The following is a 19290-nucleotide window of genomic DNA, read 5'->3' as shown; positions in this document are numbered from 1 at the left end:
ATGACTTTTAGGGCAAATGATTTTTAGGCGAAATGACTTTTAGGGCAACTGACTTTTTGGCTAAGTGACTTTTAGGCCAAGTGCCGTTTAGGAGATATAACTTTTAGGGCAAATGTCTTTTAGGTCAAATCTCTTTTAGGGCAACTGACTTTTAGGTCAAGTGATGTTTAGGAGATATGACTTTTAAGGCAAATTTCTTTTAGGGCAACTGACTATTAGGTCAAGTGACGTTTAGGAGATACGACTTTTAGGGCAAATGACTTTTAGGTCAAATGACTTTTATATCAAATGACTGAAGGATTATTTTAAATTTTAGGTCAAGTGACGTTTAGGAGATATGACTTTTAGGTCAAATGACGCGCACCGGACCGCGCGCCAGTTCAGAGGCGACGCCGTGCAGAGGTCGACCAGTGAGTGTACCTCCTCACCACCGGGCCAGGCGTGGCGCATGTCGATTGCAGATCTGCTGCCCGGATAGTTGCCCACTCTGTTGCCGCACCACACCTCCCCCCTCCCCCCCCCCCCGCCCCCGAGCGCCCGACACGTGTCCCGTGTCGTCCCCTCCCTGCCGGCGATCGACCGCCCCGGTTGCCCCCGGCCAGCGCCGCTGCCAACATCTGCCCCTCGCCTTCCTTCCACCCGCAACACTCGGTGCGCACGTGAATACGCGCGTTTTCCTCGTACCCGTTGGCCGGGCGCCATTTACAAGCCGATCAACATTTCTTGTAGTTCTCCGGTGAGAACTGTATCCAAGCGCCCCGTCTACCCAAGAGTCAGAAAAGAAAAAACCCGCGCGATTTGAAAACTGCTCAATATAGACGAGAGGGGTCAGTTCGCGAAAAGCATTTAAAAATGCGCTAAAGGGCGGCTAACAATGAGTTAACTATTTCAAAAAAATACTTTAAAATTAGTACCCGAAAATTGACCTTTGTGCAGCTTACTGTGTGCATTACGAAACGGCACTATTTTTTCGATCAACTGCGCTGAACGATGACGCGACAGACGACGGCGTCACTTCGCAACCGACGCTGGCTCAGCGCCCGACCCAGACGCGGCGCAATTTCGCACCGACGCAGCTGGGAAGGGGAAGAATGAGTTATGGGGGGGGGGGGGGGAAGCCGGCGGCGGTGACGCAACGCGACACGCGCGCCTCGGCGCGGAAGTTCGGCGAAACAGCGCGGCGACCCGTGCCACGAGGCGAGCTGAGTCCACCCCCCCCCCCTCACCTTCCCTCCCTTTTTTTCCTACAACTCCTTATCAAGAACACGCTGCAAGGCCAAGGCCACGTGGTACTTCAAAAAAAGGCACTCGTCACCCATACATACAAGGATTCTTACTGCAGATGATACGTTATTTTTTTCTCTCTCTTCAACGGCCTGTCCAGACACTTCGCAATATTCTGATTCAAACCACGAGGACTTCTATTGTTGCTAGAGGCAAAGATTATATGTATGGTGAATTGTGATCAAACCGAAATCATTTCAATACACATCATAACACCGAAATTCAAGTTAATACAAAAAATAGCACCGAAATTCAAGTTATATCGTGGAACTAAGCAGCATTTAACCAAAACTTAATACAATCTTTAAAAAGTAAACTTTCAATGTTTACAATTCAAGGAATGTCATTATTTCCTGAGATAATATTGTACCAAAGTGCATAGATCAGAACAATTCATTTCATTTTGTTATATTGAGCATCTCTGATCAAATAATTTTTAAACCTCAAATGCTCGCCAGTTAATTTTTATTTTTCTGAATGTATATATTTTAGACCAGTTTAGTACAAATTATTTTATCGTACAAATGCAACATATTTACTACCACTATTTTGTAGAGTAAATATTAAAAAAAGCATTTATAAAAATAAAAAACATAACACCGAAAAATCTGTTTCAAAAACGTAATTGGACTAAATTAAAACAATAAAATCTTGTCTCTAATTATTGCTGTTAACAAGGAAATAATATTTTTATCGCTACTGACAAACAAAATATTAATGTAAATAGTAATAAAGGTTACCAACTTTTTCAGATTATCCTAACGGCGTTTATAAGGCGCATGATTATGGGGTTTGCATTTTTTCATGGGGGGGAGGGGAACATGATCGCTCATTAGACGGTAACGCAGTATCCACGCAATCGATTGTTTCCTTGTAATTCTGCGAGAGAAGACATTGCCCTGTTTGGCCGAGCCATTCAGGACGCGTTTGCTTCCGCACTGGATGGCTGTGATTGGTGTGCAAACACGTGAAAGGAACTCTACCAATCACGAAATAAAGACGATGTTATAGTGTTTCAACTCTTAGTTAAACTAAGTTTTTCGCGAAAAATACATGCACCTACGCATGAGGTATATTATTACACCTATGTCAGTATTATTATCAATCAACACTTTCATTAAAAAAATTGTTTTGCATGAAAAAATAATATTTATCTTATTATTCACTTTTAAATAGAAAACTTAATATTCTTACAAAAATTTTTACAACAACATTTATGTACAAATTAAAGTTTCTGTTTTTAGTGGGGAAAAATATATAATCAAACAAGAGAGTTTTGTTATCACTTAATATATCCATCACTCAACGTAATAATAAGCTTGGACCACTGTTTAACTTTTAAATATATACTTATATTTTACTTACAATTTATGTATTTATTTATTAGTATCTTGGGAAAATGAGTAATTGGACTGTCATTCGTCTTCCAAGGTAAAATTGCAGTATCTAGGTCAAGTTCACAGAAGTCTAAAGGCCCCCACACACGATCAATCAGAACTGTCAGTTCGGACTTACCGGTCGGAACGTAACAGTCGTATAACTGTCGTGTGTGATCAAGGATGGTGGACTGACGAACCGATGGCTTCCCATCAAATCGGGGCGTGGGCTCGAGAGCACTCAGTCCAAACTGCAGCGTGTGGGAACAGCGTCTCGCCAGGCCAAACCGTCAGTCCAAAAAAAATCAGTCCATCAGTGTCGTTGCAGACATGTTTGTTTATACTCTTTTTGGTTACTTTGCTATTTTGTTCTCCCCTTTTTTCTTAACTGAACGTGCAACTGCAGTTGGAACATCCAAAGTTCCTTCCGAATTTCCACGGTGAAACTATGCATCCAACAGCAACAGCGACCACAAGACGTGGGCTTCAGTTAAGTCCAAACTGAGCAGTCCAAGCTGGGAGCTGGACTGATCGTGTGTGTAGTTGGGGGAGGGGGGGGGGGCAGTTTGTAGATGGCCGGTCATTGACCGCACCACGCACCACAAACCTGAAGCCTGCTCCCGCGCCATCTATTCCGCACTACCGGCGCGTCCACTCCAATTGTTAGCTAACAACGCGCCCGGCGGAAACGGGTTCTGCCCGAGACGAGTTTTTTTTCCCTCCCAAACCTGCACGAAAATCCCAGGAATCTCGTTGCGAAGTTGTAATGCAGGCTCGAAAGTAAACAAACACCCGTATGGGAAGACTTGTCACTGACCTGTGCAGTGCGGAAGCTGCCTGAGGGACAGTTGAAGACGCCTGAAAGAGGGTAAATGGTTGTTGCTCTTTCCTTCCTACCACGGCACATGGACAAAGCCAGCAGGATATCATGAATTTCCAGGTAAAATAAAATAAAAGCAAACAGTAAATATTCCCCTTATCTACACTGATAACAGGCTTATCTGTTTATACTGGGAAATGATTTCTTTTTCTTTGCTGATTTCTTCATGGAACTCTATTGACCAGTGAGAAAATAACTCTTCACATTTGACGAACGGAAAGACAAGTCTTTCATATAAATCTGTTTAAAAAAAAATAACATCATAACTGCCTATAACTATCCATGGTAGGTGAACATTATGATATATTCTTTTACAGTAACTATTCTCCATTATCAACAGATTTTTTGGTCCTGCTGGGCTGTTGATATTCAAAACTTGAGCATCCTGACCAGTCCAGTCCACTGCCTTCTTACCTCCCATTACTATAGTCTGTCCCACGCCTATAATGCAGTAAACATAGTTTAATGGTGACCACTGTTGCCAGATTGTAAATACCCGGGTTTTTAACATTAACAATTTTATTTTCACACTATCTTTAGTTATAAGTTTAAATTTTTTTAATTTAAATATTTTTTGATTTTAGTTATACCGTAAATTAATGTCTATTGACAGTTTATCACTGTTTTAGTCATTCAGATAAAAAAAATATTCATTGCGGAACACCAATTATTTTTTTACAGTTTAAACTATTTAAAGCTTTTAGTCACTATTAATAATAAGATAGTCAATATAATTATGTGCTTAGCTCAAAAAATAAAAAAATAATAATAAATGTTATAAAACATAATTGACAAAAAAAATTGAAACCAAGAATGCGTCTTTCAAATAAAACTCCTTGGAAATTGAAAAAAAAAATATAATTTATACATAATTATTTTATATATAATTATATATAATATATATAATTTACATATATCTTAACGAAATATGAAATGCATTTCCAAACTTATCATTACAAAAGTTTACTTTGCAAAATAAAATGTTTCATATACATTCCAATAATTGTTTATTGCCTTGCAAAGTTGTGTCTAAAACGTTTCTGATCTTTGGTGTCTATGTGGAAACAGATAACTCCAAAACAAGGACAGCGCTAACGACAGAAATCGTGCATTTGAAAGAGAGAGTAAAATGCCCATTTAAATGCGCACCCCAAACTAAGGATGTGATGCGCTATAGCACGTACACTACGATCAGAGTGGACATGCACCGTACCTTCCGAGTGTAAACTGTCCGTTAGCGATTCCACACAAACAGTGTGAACAAACACCTTTGTCTGATTCCACGCGAAGCGCAATAACTGACACGTGAGTGAGTGAGTGAGTGAGTGAGTGAGTGGAAGTGAAGAAGGGACTCACCCTGCAGCAGACAGTCGATGTAGGCGAAGGAGGCAGGCGGGGCGGAGTAGGCATCTTCCATGCCGGAGGCGGCAAGCTCCTCCACATACACCGTGGGCGCCATGACACCGCCTCGCCGCTGGAAGATCGACAAAGTCCACCGTCACAATCACGGCCCCTCTCCAGGTAAAACACACAAGCATATCTGCGTCCCCACAGCACACTCCACAAATATCAGTTTCATTTCCATCAGGAGCGGACCAGCTTAAAAATTTTGGGAGGGGCGATTTTGGGAAGGGAGGGGGGAAGACCAGAGGGATTTCAGAGTTAAGAATTGAATGCCTTCCAGTTACATGGAGAATCATAAATTTTAGGCTATTTTAACGTATTTATGACATATTGAAACATTTTTTTTATATCTCCCGTTATTTTTAGTTATGGGAGTTATGGATTGTAGAGGGGGAGGGGGCCACCGCCCCTATCACTCTTCCCTGTAAAAAATTGTTTGTTGGATTACAAGGAACATCCTTGGAAATTCGGTTGTATCTTGTGTGATTTTTATTTATTGACAGGGAAATATATTTTATTAGCGATGTCAAAATTTTTCTGTTACTTATAATTAACTACTGCTTATTACACTGACAAAATATTTTGTGAGATCACTTATCAGTTTTTTTTTTCAGTGAAAATACAGTTAATAGTTCATTAATTTTAAGTTTTAATTCAAGGAGGTAATTAAACAGTGCTTAAAAAGTAATTTCATCATACAAAAATTTAGAAAGAAAACCATCTAGTCATCAGCATATTGACCTTGCGCCCAGGATTCATGCAGCTTTGGTTACGGTCTTTAATCATCGTATGATTTATGTAAGGCCTGGTCTTTGATGCTACAACCCCGAGATCTCTGGAAGTTGTGGAAGTTACCGAGCGTCTTACCGGCCTGCGATTCAAGCGCGGCTGGTGGAAACAAACGAATCACAACAATACACACCACCTCATGAGGGAATAAGCCCCGTTCTACTATGACGCGGAAATGCAAAAACGGAAACGGATCACAGAATCGCAACACATTTACGTTACACCATTAGTAGAGACAGTGACAATATGTTCTCTTACTAGACTGCAATATGGTATTTCTGCGTCAGTAATTTCTGCTTTGTGATTTGGCAGCCGTTTGCAAGAGAAGCCATTGCCTTATTCGGCCAGGCCAATCAGGACGCGTTTGCTTCCACACAAGAGTTGCTGTGATTCAAGTGCCGACAGTGGGTATGCACCTGGAAGAAACTCAACCAATCACGAAACAAGGCGATGCGACAGTGTTTTGACACACAGCTTGCCTAGAAATCTTTTAGCGAAAAGTCAATGGCCCTAACCATTCGTATACGAAGCCAATTTCAACCAATGAAATTAAATTTCACGGTTACGAAACATTAAATTAGTTAATGAGAAAAAAGTTGTAATGCGAGATTAACATATAACAACCACAAAGTCATGATATAACACAAAATCTCCTTGCACTTGAAACAAGTTTAGACTAATTTTAAACGTCAACAGAACATGGCTACTACTACCTCCAAATACTCGGATTCCATTGGTCGCACGCATAATTTAAACGGAGTACGTTAATCCGTACGAGTAGATAACGTTCCGTGATCCGCTTGCGTGTCATGTAGAACGGGCCTAAAGAAAAAATTACATCAGTGGGCCCTCGTGCCTAAAAATTATGTTTGACGAGAAGACATTGTGCTTATTCACTGACATTGTGCTTATTCACTGACATTGCGCAACTTTTAGCAGGAAGCAATCTCCCCCAGAAGCTATTCTAACTTGTTTTGTTGATGACTTCTTTCGCTGCGCCTGACTACGCCATAAATTCTGCTCGAGAAACTTGGAAGTGTCACAGTGGGTTGCTTCCTGCTTTCCCAAGAAACAACGTCACTTGCCAGTTTGAAAACCTCAGCAGAACTTCCTGTCTGGCGACAACTGTACAGTCACCATACACCACGACCATACTCCACAATTGGACTGATCTTCACTTATGTTTTCTAACGACCATTATTTTCAAGTATTTTTCAATTTGTATACACTAGGAAAAATAAAACACAATAAAAACATTTTTTTTTACTCCATAGTTGTCCCTTATTTTATTATCAAATAATAATAAACATTGCAACTTTGAAAGCTAGAAATGGCACATGAAATTATTTATAAATCTCCAGTTGTAACTATAAATGTTTTTATTGGTGTTGGTTGTAGCTGTTCTTAAACTATAATGTTTTAATGTTTTGAAATTCAATTCAAACAAAATAGATTTTAAAATCATGCCATTCTATATATACGTCGAAAAGAAATATTATTTTTATTGTATTTCAAAGAATATAGGTATTAATTGACGTTAAAAAAAATTCCAACGAAACTGGAAAGGGGAGGGGGGGGAGAAACCTTTTTTGAACATGGAACGTCTAGTGTTAAGAGACGGTTCAGCCAATGATCGCACGGCACCGAGCACAGAAGGGAGGGGGTTACAGAATGCGGGTGAGGAGGGGAGGGGACTAATGGCGGGTGGGTGGGCAGCAGGTGGGGGAAGAGTGAACGGTGCCCCTCATCCCCCTCTCCCTGTCCTTATTTCCTGCCACGTGTCACGATTCTGCAGTACGTACTCGTTTCAAGGTCAACAGTGCCAACAACCGCTGATGCTACAGGCGCGTGCGTACTTTTTTTTAATATTTTTTTTTTTCGTGTGTTGGTTTCTGCGGGCCTTTTCAAACAGGCGAGGGCTCTCTAGTTACTATGCCGCACATTTCGAGGGGCTTTTCAAGATAGGCGTACCCAAACTTATTAATTTAATTCATTCTGAAGTGGATTTGGTATCAAAAGAAGAAAAAAATTGTCGGAAAACCGGAAGCCCGAATGAGTTCGATGCGCTTCATCACACGATTAGAGATGAGCTGTGTTATTTTTTTAATGCATTCTATGTATTTCGTAATCGTAATAACCATCCGTTTATTTTCTTCTTCTGCAAAAAGCTTTTTGCGTACAAGTTCTCATAACTGTCACGACAGTGACTCGTAGTAACAAGTCTATCGAGGAAATACAAGAACACAGAATTTAAAAAAAAAATTATGATGTACTGTAATTAAATTTTAACTAGATAATTTAAAAACAATTACAAAAGTAATTTCTGTTAAACAGCCAATTCAAAGACTCGATATTTCTATGAATGTCATTCAAAGTTGACTAGTTTTCCGCAAATGTCACTGGCTATCGGTATCACGACCCTACGGTATATTTTTGCAGTAATCAAAGACGTGTTTTTTTCCGTTTGTATCTCTTGAGATTTCCACTTTCGCATTCAAAGGAGTATGGAGGGTTTCCGACCCCGGATGGCTTGCATCAAGCATATTAGGTTTACATGCTCGCATTGTCCCTGTGAGTTTCTCGCCATGTCATGAATCATTTGTATCCAGAACGAGCGACTTCTGTGACAGGATGAGTCATAATTTGAACGATAAACTTCAGCTGCAGGTTCATCAACAAAAAAAAAAATGTAAACATATACCGAGGGCCTGTACGCAGACTTATTATCTAAATTAGTTCCCAAGGCTGACACGTGTCTTTGAAGTTGGATCTGAAAAACCTTTTTGAATTGCAAATAGGCCTAAGAAGAAAGCATAGAAATTGGAATGCTGAACGTCTGCATTATGTTAAATTTAAGAAAATTTATTGTATTTCAAAGAAAATACTATTTGACGTTAAAAAAAAATTCGAATCAAACGAAATAAAAATTAACTTTTTTTTTGAACATGGAATGTCTAGTGTTAGAGACGGTTCAGCCAATGATCGCGCGGCATCGCGCACAGAAGGGAGGGGGTTACTGAATGTGGTTGAGGAGGGGAGGGTACTTTGTGTAAAAACTTAAAAATTTGTGTTAAAAATTTTCTTTCATTAATAGTTATTTCGAACTATTACGGTTCAGTATTTGAAATCATAAATTTGTGACTTATTTAATGTAATGTTTTCCAGCTGCATTTCAAGTTGTCCATTGCATTCTGAGAAAGACTGGAAACACAACGTTGTTTTTATGTACCCGCATACAACCGCCGATTGCACTGTCATCTATGAATCTACAAAAGAATTAACGTGATCGAAAATGCGTGACGATAGAATGTATTGAAAAAATCAATTATCAACGGCTTTTTTTTTAAACTCGAACGGAGACACTAGATAAATACCAGTTTAGCATAGTAGTACGTTAACATTTATAAAATCCTCAATACTTGTTTATTGCCAGAATGCTCGACACAATTTCAGAACGCTGAAAGGGTTTTTACCGTTATAAAAACCGTTATTATATATGTTATGGACCATATAACTGCTAATTTAATTTTCTTCCGTTGTTATAGAAAAGATTTGGTGGTAACACATTATCGTAAAATAACATTCATACAACAATAATATTAATTATTTATTTATTTTTACAACTATTTATTAATTTCATTCAGTCATAACATTTTAATTATAATTTAATTATCATAATTAACGCTCTCTATGATTTTACGAAAGAACTAGCTACAGTAACCCCATCTATCGTGTCGATTTTAAACACTACTTGGGTACACAGGTGACAGCGACCGGCGTGCGAGGAGGTCCGACTGGGCAGGACGCCAAGTCAAGACGAAACAGCCGTTCGCCTGGTCCGGCGGGAAGCCTGCCAATAGGACGTGATGCAACGCGAAAGACGTTCGTTTCGTCAGAAAGGGGGGAGGGGATATTTCGGCTACGAGGCAGTGACTGGGGGGGGAGGGAGGTTATCTTGGCCCACGTGTCTGCGCCGCGGAGAGGGGAGGGTTGGAAGGAGGGAGTTAGGGGGGGGGAAGGCTGTCGTGGAGGGGAGGGACTGTTTTGCAACATTCTGCACGTGGAACACGACTTCCACCGGGAGAGGGAGGGGAGACGGAGAGCGCCGATGTTGCGTGACTGCGCGCCGGTTCAAGGTCGCGCGCTCAGCAGGGGCCGGAGTGTCCCACGGTTCGCTCACAAAGAGAAGTTGTACATTCCCTCCCAACCCCGTCCACCCTTCCTCATGGAACACAACGTCCAACCTTTGAATATATATACTGTATATAAGTCGCCAGCCCAGGTTAAAATTTCTAATACGGTTTTGAGGTAGTTGGTTAATTCACCGCCGCCATCGCCACCATCTCTAGGGCATCGACTTGTAATGGTCCCTAGCGGACAAGTTTCGAACTCTTCAAACACCCCTTCCCCCTCCCGTTGAACGACCTTGAGCTGCAGTGAATGATAGATGGGGGGTGCGGGGAATGACAGCGGGCGACAGTTCTGCGCTCTAACGTGTAAATAACAACTAAGACGATACAGGGCGTTACGGCAGCGCACTGCAGCGGTGAAGTTCCCAAGCTGCTCCTCATACGCTTCTGAAAAACGTAGAGTAAATCCTATCCACTCGCGACTTCTATACAGTATATATATTCAAAGGTCCAACTCACAACAACGCCTGCGCGGAAACCGCCACCAAAGAAGACCATTTCGCGGAAGGGTTTTAACAAGCGGCACGGCGGCGCGCTAAACCGCTCGCCAAACACTCTTGTTTGTTTGCTATTCGTGGACTTCCGCTCCGCCATTAGAGCCGGACTCCCGTTTGACACGCACTTGCCGGGTGCGGCATCTGACGTGCCCGTGCTTTGCTTCGGAAGTCTGCAGACAGAACACTCTCGCACTGCTCGTTATGCATGTTCCTAAAATTAAAATAAATATATATAAATTTGAAAATCAATTTATGACATATATTACAACAAAAATTAACGAGAAAGAACGATAAACCAAGGACACCATCTTGGATCCAACAGTTTTTAGGTTTTAAGAATATATAGCTTCTTATTATTTAAAAGGAAGAAACTTATTAATAATTGAAACAAAATTCACAGAATTTATAAACAAAAAATTGAATTTATTTTATTCTAGAAGTGAACCGCAATTGAGATATTGTGGGCCACACACGACTGCACAATTGTAACAAACATTGCAAGAAAAAAAAACCTGCAAAGAGTTTAAAATTAAAATTTATTCTTTAAACTCTATACACGTAATTCGCGCGGGATAGCGAAAGGCGAAAAAACGCAACAAAAAAAATAAGAAGAAAATATTTAATCTAATTGTTAGAAAATAGCTTTGAGGTATAGGTAGACGAAGAATCTGTGTACCAGATCAAAATTCGTTTTATATGTTTTATATGTTTTTTTTTTTAATTCTATGACGGCATTGACGTACCCACGAGGCATATGTAAAGAGCAGTGCGAGTGTCTTGCCTGTAGCCTGCCGTAGCGAAACACGCGCATCAGCTAGTGATTCATAAGCAATCACTGCCTATCACGCGATATAACAAGTTTGGACTCGACAAGGACAGATATATTTATACTGCAAGCTTCAGCGGTCGTCATGAAAAGCAAAGAGGTTAGAAGTCGCAGCTGAAGTAAGTGTCCTGGGATACACTAGAAAATGTTTCGGGTTATCGCTTGTGGGAAAAAAAAAAAAAAAAAAAAAAAAAAAATGCTGTTGGCAGAGATGCGACAATTTGCTGATAAAAGTGTTCCCGTTTAAGAAAACAATTCCTCACCATGGAGTCGCGAATGGGAAAGTAAAACAGAAATAAACATACTGGCACAAGATGCCCAAACGCAGTGGCAACCCTAGACTTGGCGCTACCCAAATATTTTGGAGAGGAACCTTAGCCATAGACCTAAAGGGAAGGAGAGGGGTGGTTGTGGAATAGCCCTTAGACAAAAGGTGGGTTCGGGGGCCTCCCTCAGGAGACTTGGAAAAAAACAACTTTTAAAACAACGTTTTATAGCCAACCTGAAACTCAAATTTCGACCGTGCTTTAACTTACATATTTATTTTAAGAAACTTTTATATTCTTGTTAATTATAATCGGGTTTGTTTTATAAAACTAACTATATAATTCCGGTGTAATAAAATTCTAAGAAATATGTTTTCTATTTTTTTCTCTCCTAATAATGCAATTTAAATCGATAGGTATCGCCCAGCGCGTTAAAACTACGTGCTAACAATTAAAGTATTCCTCTTTCCGTTAATGTACATGTATAAATATAAAATATGTATATATATATATATATATATATATATATATATATATATATATATAAAATAAAACTGGTCAACAAGGAAAATGAAAATGTTTATATGTGATCGTCTGTACTGTGATGTTGTTTTGATTAATTCCTTCCACGGGATTCTTTATGTTGTCTTTACATTAACATACATCAACTGATTTTGGCTATTTTTCCTTTGTGTTTGTGTATTCATCATTTTTTGTCAGTTCTTCGGGTTTTCTCTGTGACATCCACTGGATACTGGCAATGGCGTATGTCTAAAATAATTATTTATATCAATATTTCCTATTGCAAGAATCATTAAAAAAACGTAGCAGTGTTTTGCCAGTTGCGTCACCTCACGTCACAATAATACAGGAGTGAGTTGGCAAAGGGGGGGGGGGGAGGGGGTGAGAGGGTCTTTATTTAGCTTCCCAGATGCTATCAGGAACTTTCTACGCTATTTCACATTTCCTGTTACGCAATAGATTCCGGTTTATTTTCAGATCTTCATTCCTCCGCGAGTCTACTGACAATGGCATTTCCGATCATTCTGATGAACGTGCGTGCAGTTTTTATATGTTGGGGTTAATTTGGCCTTTTTATCCCTCTTGCCAGCACAAAGCGAAGATAAAGCGCCGATAAAATGCATTAAAATAAGAGCTTTTTTTTTCATAATTTAATTAAAATATAATGTCCTGTGTAGTAGGCTACATCACTTATTATTTTTTGGTGTTATATAGTAAACAAAACACCGATACAAATAAAATGGTCCGCGTTTCGCGTTTTCAGTTGTTTTGCTTGCTTGTTGTTTTCTGTCTCGTCCGCGCAGTACAGAGCCTGTTGCGATCACAAATTGCTAGAGACCGGAAAAATTCGCTGATTCAATGACCTCTAGGATAGCCTCCACTATCCTCTGCATTTCTCAAGCAGACACGCGTGTTCATTGGGTGCTAACTTGTGAGGCGTCTCCACTGGTATAGCCCGTCCCACTCTTAGATCGCAGTACACGGCTTATGGCGCGCGCTGTTGCCAAATTCCTAACGCATTACGAATTTCAGGAGATGTGTGTCTTTGTAATTTGGATCCAACAAGAAGAATTTTAAGAAATCATATCGTAATTTATAATATTTTATACTACTACACATATAAATTTGTAATAATACCACTTTTATGTAAATTTAAAATAAAAACTACCTATTGTAGACGAAAATTTCTTATAGTTTTCTTTTATGTTCTAAAAATCCCATATATATATATATATATATATATATATATATATATATATATATATATATCACATTTTCATGGGCCCGATAAATGCCGTATTTTTGGACAAGTCATGTCCAAAATGATAAATAAAATACGGTAATGGAATTTCTCGGTCGAGTAAGTTATGGGAAAAATCCGAACAATTGGGTCGAAATGGGGAAGATTTTTTGAAAAACATAAAAATCGCAACAACTCCCATATTATGAATAATATCGCATCCGTTTTAACGTATGATAACTCGGAGTACCTAATGCCAAAAAAATGTTTTCTAAATAAATTTTTGATACGACCAGCCATAACTGCATGAATTCGAAAAAAAAAATTTTCACCGGACAAAAAAAACGTAACTGCCTTAGTAGACACCTTATCAAATCTGTTTAGATTGTTTGTAAATATCATAATTATTTTCCAAAACTTTGTCTAAAACAATGTTTGATAAGATGCTTGGTGTTGAGAAGGATATAAAAATAATTCAAAATTTTGTACCATGTTCGCTATTAAATTCCTTCGTATTTATTTCATACATTTTACATATTATGTTCAAGATTCGATTAAAATATTTTTGTAGCAACCATTACCGCAAGGGGAAGAAAAAAATATGGGTTTAAGGATATAAAAATCTCTTTTTGTTCTAATGTAAAGAAATATAATCATCAAAATCTTTCTGCGCCTTTAGGCTGTGCCGATAAGGAATTTTTTTTACTTTAACTTACAACAAGAATCTGTTCACACACATTTCATTCATAGGAATTTATACGATAAATGTAACGTTAACTTGATTAAGAAATTAATAACATCACATACCTTTTAATCACTATCGCTACCGTTGACCAATGTTGATACCCCTTCCATAAGAGTAGCACAGAGCTGAACAGAAGAATGGGGTTGGGGCGATGTAGATAACTGGGATGAATTGGACGAGGCTAAACTTATCAAAAATCTTTCCTCGTCATCTTGAAGTTCGTCAGCTCTCCACAGCCTTTTCTTACATGTTTTTCACATTTTGTACATAATTTTTCCAGTTTTCTTTTAATACGTGGTCATAACCCTTTGTTATTAAGGACACCATATCATGTGCCTTGAAAGTTGTGTTATGCAGTCTTGCGAACGATTTCACTTGGGCCCATACCATTTCAATAGGGTTTAGCTCGCAATGATACGGGGGCAAGCGAAGTACAGTTCGACCTACGCATTTGGCTATTTCTTCAAGTTTCTATTTATTATACTTGTGCCTTTCTCGTCCTACTATGTGTAGCAATTCCCGCTTAATCATACTGGCATCATAAGGAATGCTTTTCTCCGTGAGCCACTGTCTTATATCCCCCACACGCCAATGTTGCTATGGTATGACGCATTATCCAAAACAATAACAGATCCCTCTGGAGTGTTTGGTAAAAGATGTTCGGCAAACCACTTTTCATACCCATCTGCAGGCATTTCATCATGAGCGTCAGCTGTGTTCTTTTTGCACAAGAAAGTAAGGGCAGCATTTTGAACAAAACCATCCTCATTACCTGTATGCACTAATGCAAAACGTGCACCTCGTCCTGTAGGAGGTTTAAGGCCTGAACTAAGGCCTTCAATGGCTGCCTGCCGAGCGCTCTTCACTGTTGTATCTTCCCATGCCTTTTCCACACTGAGCCCCACATTTACCCAATATTCATCTGTATAGATAACTGGTTTTCCTAAATCTCTAAATATTTTTACTTCTCTCAAGTAGGTATGCCGCCACCGAATTATGTCGTCACGTTCTATGAATGCTGCCTTGTTTCCTCTTCTTAAATACTCAAACCCAATGTCTTGAAGGAACCTATGCAGGGTGGTACGAGAGAAATCTGGCAGTGATTCGTCACTATTAACTTTTACTAAAATGACATTTAAAGTGGGAGGAATGTTAGCAAACAAAACAGTGTGAACGATCCGCCGCAGCCCACTCTGCACAATGCCATCGTAAGTTCGTTTTCGGCAATTTTTCTGTTTGTCTTTCCTTTTTGATTTTACCTTACCAGGCGTACTTAGGGTACCATGTCACTGCAGTTCCGTCCTTATGTTGTAAATGGTTCGTTTGGAACAGCCGGTTGCTTTGAAGCTTCCTTAATTGCATTGCACACACTCATATTTTTTGAAAAATATTCAAATACATTCAACACAATCTTGCGCTTCCTCCCACGTAGCCTACCGATATAATTTCTTATCGGTGTTCTTTCTTCCATATTTTATATATACGTAATAAAAATAAATGTAGAAAATAAAATCATGTATGTTAATATATAATTTGTCAAAACTATAACTGTAACGAGTCACCGGACACAACGCATTGCTTCGTCGCGAGACGCGATACTAACTGGCAGGCTGGTTTTCAGAAATGCGTGTCTAAGGAAATACATGGTTGACTAAGGAAGCCATGTATTTGAAATTGCTTGCAGGACAAAACCCCACTTATCTAAACACACGACCCTGTTTCCTCTTACGACGGCAGCTTGTGAGAGAAACCTCTATTGCAGCGCGCTCTTGTACTGATAAGACACATTTTAACAGCTATTTTCACGGAAACTGTAGAAGCAATTGAGATGGAGCTGCTTTTAAAAACTAATTCAATTCATTGTGAAAATTTTTCACGCTTTCGTGCATGATCCCCCATCTATCTTTAATAAAAAAAAAATTCCGCTGGTCAACTTTTTGATGTGTCAGTTTGTGAGAAAATGCATTTCAATATATTAAAAAAATTATTTAAGTGAAACCTGTACAGTTTTGTCTTAACATTTGTTCAGTGGCGTCCTAAGGCATTAATTTATTAATAAAAAAAATCTGAATGAAATACACATGTAGATTTTTTTTTTATGTGAAACATCTCGGAATACTTCAAAACAGTTCGCAGTGAATAAGTTATGTTTTTTTTTAATTTTTTCGGACACTTAAAATATTGTTAAGTATTCAAAATAAGCATTGGCTGATGCGTATTTCGATGCTATACAATATGAAAAAAAGCTTGGTCCAAAAATTAAAATTTTAATTTCGTTTGATATTTGGCAACAACGCACGAAGAAACAAGGGCAGCGCTAACGGCAATCGGCGTGTGTTAGAGAAAGAGAGAATGCTTCCACACTGCAATCTAAGAGTGGGATGGCTTCTTTGGTCGATAGTCTCTCATAGGCCCAGAGAACTCAAGTTAAACTGCGAGCCAATAGCAGGACCAGCAGAATTGTACACGTGTTTGAATTTCATCTTGTCACGAAATGAATTCGCAAATTTTTCCGGACTCTACAAATTGCACGCTGTAGTTACGTGCGGTGTAGCTATAGCTATGGATACATTTGCATCAGGGGACTTGATAAATGCAACTTTCGCTGGTGTGTGCAATGCGGGATATAGTCCCTAAGCGCAAGGCTCCTAGTTGGCTGGCGCGCAGTTTTTCCGTCGTTCAATGAGCGACTAAGGGATTTAAAAGGAGGTGACCCTAAGATTTTACAGCGTAAAAGCAAGGACTTTCATGATTCGGTATCACCATACTGATACTTAAAAACAAAAGTTTTGAAAAAAATAATTTATCGAATATTCACTCTGAAAGGGCGGGAGAATATAGAGACGAATCGTGGAACATATTTTGTTTTCATGTGGACATTTTAGCTTTCGGTATACGTCATTTGGTAGGAGTAATTTCGTGAATGTGAGTTGCATGGAACGGAAATGTGTACCCTCAGCCCTGTCATCTGTGGCGTATGGCGCGAACCAATGTTCACAAAGCCAAAGGGATAAATTTATAGTAATAACAGTTTGATTAATTTGAGCAAGATGTCAAGCATTTTAATAAAGATTCCTTGTCAAAAATCAAGCCCAAAGCAGGGGTTTAGTTTTTTATCAAATCTTTATGGGTTTTTCGAAACCGTTTCATAATATAGTTTAACCTCTCGCTCTGCAAATCGAATGATTCTATAGTCGACGTAGCTGTTCCGGCAGCGAATTCTAGCTGCGGGTGCGGAAACTACGTGTGATTCACTTCCAGAAATGTAGATAAATTATTATTTTAAAGAAATCTACGTTAAATTTTGTGTCCGAGTTTCGTATTTCCAGCATGAAAACATGAATTTGCTCGTTACAGAGGTTAGATATTTACACATCTTTGGCGAGTGCTCATATACTTATTATTATTATTTTTTTAATTTTTGCTCGCGAACGGACGTGGTTTTCAGAACCTCGCCGAGTTCTGCGAGCCGATTGGCGGTCCGGAGATTGTTGCCGGCAGCCTTGGACCGCGGCGGCCGCGCGCGGGTCGTAACTCATCCCAGGAGGGAGGTTACCGCCGCACTAACTGCCGGGGGAATGGAGGGGAGCGCGCGTGTGCAGATCCGCCAGGCGTGTCCTCCGGGACGAACACGTGGCGACGGCCAAGGTCACGTGACGACCCCCTCTCTCCCCTCCTCCTTCATCCTTAACTCCCATTCCTTCGGGGCGTCCTGCCTGCCTGCCTGCTGCCGGCTACTCCGATCCGCGACCACGGCTCGGCCTGCCCAGCAGCGTTGCCAGACGTACCCCAATCACTGCGTCTGTGCCCGGTGCGCTAGAAGATCCTCAACCGGACAACAACACTAAAAATATTTTATTTTTAACTGCAATTGTTCTGGCTACTTCAAGAAATGTTTAGAATTTCTTTCAGAAAATATTATTTCGTTTTACCTGGCATTTTAAAATTCTCAAAACAATTGTGAAGATTTTGACAGCCAAGCAACATAAAATGAGTTTTTTGTTGTATAAATGCAAACCATATCATGAAGTAGCCAGTAGCACTGCAGTTAAACACCTAAAATGTTTCAGTTCTGTTACCCATTAAATTCTCCACATTTGGACGTTCCCGAAATATTAAAAATTTATCTTAGGCCGCTATTCGTGCAAAAAGTTTGCGATGTATGTATTTTTCATTCCCCTAACCCCCCCCCCCCCGGAGGGAGAGGTGGTCGCACGAACCAAAAGGAAACAATTCGAAAGCAAACAGCGGGCAAAGTGGTTATCTATCCATCCCCCCCCCCCCCAATTTTATCACCATGTAATTCCTGCGGTCTCACTTGGTCACTCATATAGCCTATAGGTGTCTATTATATCTTCTTAAAGTAATGCAACCAGCTGTGGGAACAATTCAAATTAAGACCCCCCAAATTCAGGGCCTCCTGTGTTGGAGAGGCTGGTGCTTCCAGCGCGGTATCGACTCTAAGCGCAAGGCGGTGGAATGGCGCGCAGTCTTCTCGCCGTGGATAGAGGACAACTATGCGATCTGAGCGATATCCATAAAATCATATTGCGTTTAAATTAAGATTGCAGGTGTATCGCATGTCCCTTGGGTGTTTTCAAGAATCTCTACCGGGAGTTTCACGCCTTAAAAATATTATTAAAAAAATATGCGTATGAGCCATTTTCACTCTGCTAAAAAATACAAGTTAAAAACGAAATACTGAAACGGAACTACCCATACGCCCTCAGCTCATTCTCAAATGTTATTCGTTAACAGAACAACATTCGGATATCTTGAGCAGTTTTTAAATCGCGCGTGTGTGTGTCCAGGTAGGCAGGGCCGTTAATAATTATTTTGTGCCCATCACATTCCTGATTTTAAAAAACAGATCACGTTCAATACAAACATGATAGCAAAAAAATAATTTTTTTTTGACGTGACAACGTCTAATAAATCGATGAACGCCGGCTGCACGCACGAAAAAGGATGACTCGTTGTCCCGTTACGCTCATTGTCCCGTTACACACATTGTACGCTTGCGCCGCATCTATCTCTCTCCCACTCGATTGGAACAACCATCGATTTGACTTTTTCGAGGCACATTAAACATGAAACACTCCCATTCGTTTCCTACTTTTCCTATCATCGTCCTATCCTTAAAAGAATAACACAGATTGGAAGAAGTTAAATAGCAAACATGTATAAAAGTTACAGTTAAAATAATCTCTTCGTTAAAGTAATAAACATATTTGAATTAATGAGTGCAAATAAAAGTAAATTTATCAATTA

General features: G+C 39.6%; 1 protein-coding gene across 1 annotated transcript in view; it reads right to left on the bottom strand.

Annotated features, from left to right (window-relative positions):
* Nucleotides 1-19290, bottom strand: part of LOC134532727 (uncharacterized) — an 88226-nt gene that overhangs the window by 36655 nt on the left and 32281 nt on the right. Inside the window, exon 2 of the mRNA XM_063369518.1 lies at nt 4897-5014. Within this exon, the coding sequence (XP_063225588.1) occupies nt 4897-4999 (103 nt within the window). The 5' untranslated portion in view covers nt 5000-5014. The remainder of the gene's footprint in view (nt 1-4896; nt 5015-19290) is intronic.

This window comes from Bacillus rossius, chromosome 6 (genome assembly GCF_032445375.1).
Source record: "Bacillus rossius redtenbacheri isolate Brsri chromosome 6, Brsri_v3, whole genome shotgun sequence".
In the NCBI taxonomy this organism is placed as follows: domain Eukaryota; kingdom Metazoa; phylum Arthropoda; class Insecta; order Phasmatodea; family Bacillidae; genus Bacillus; species Bacillus rossius.
Note: the sequence above shows the minus strand (reverse complement) of the source record. Positions and strands in the feature narration are given on the sequence as shown.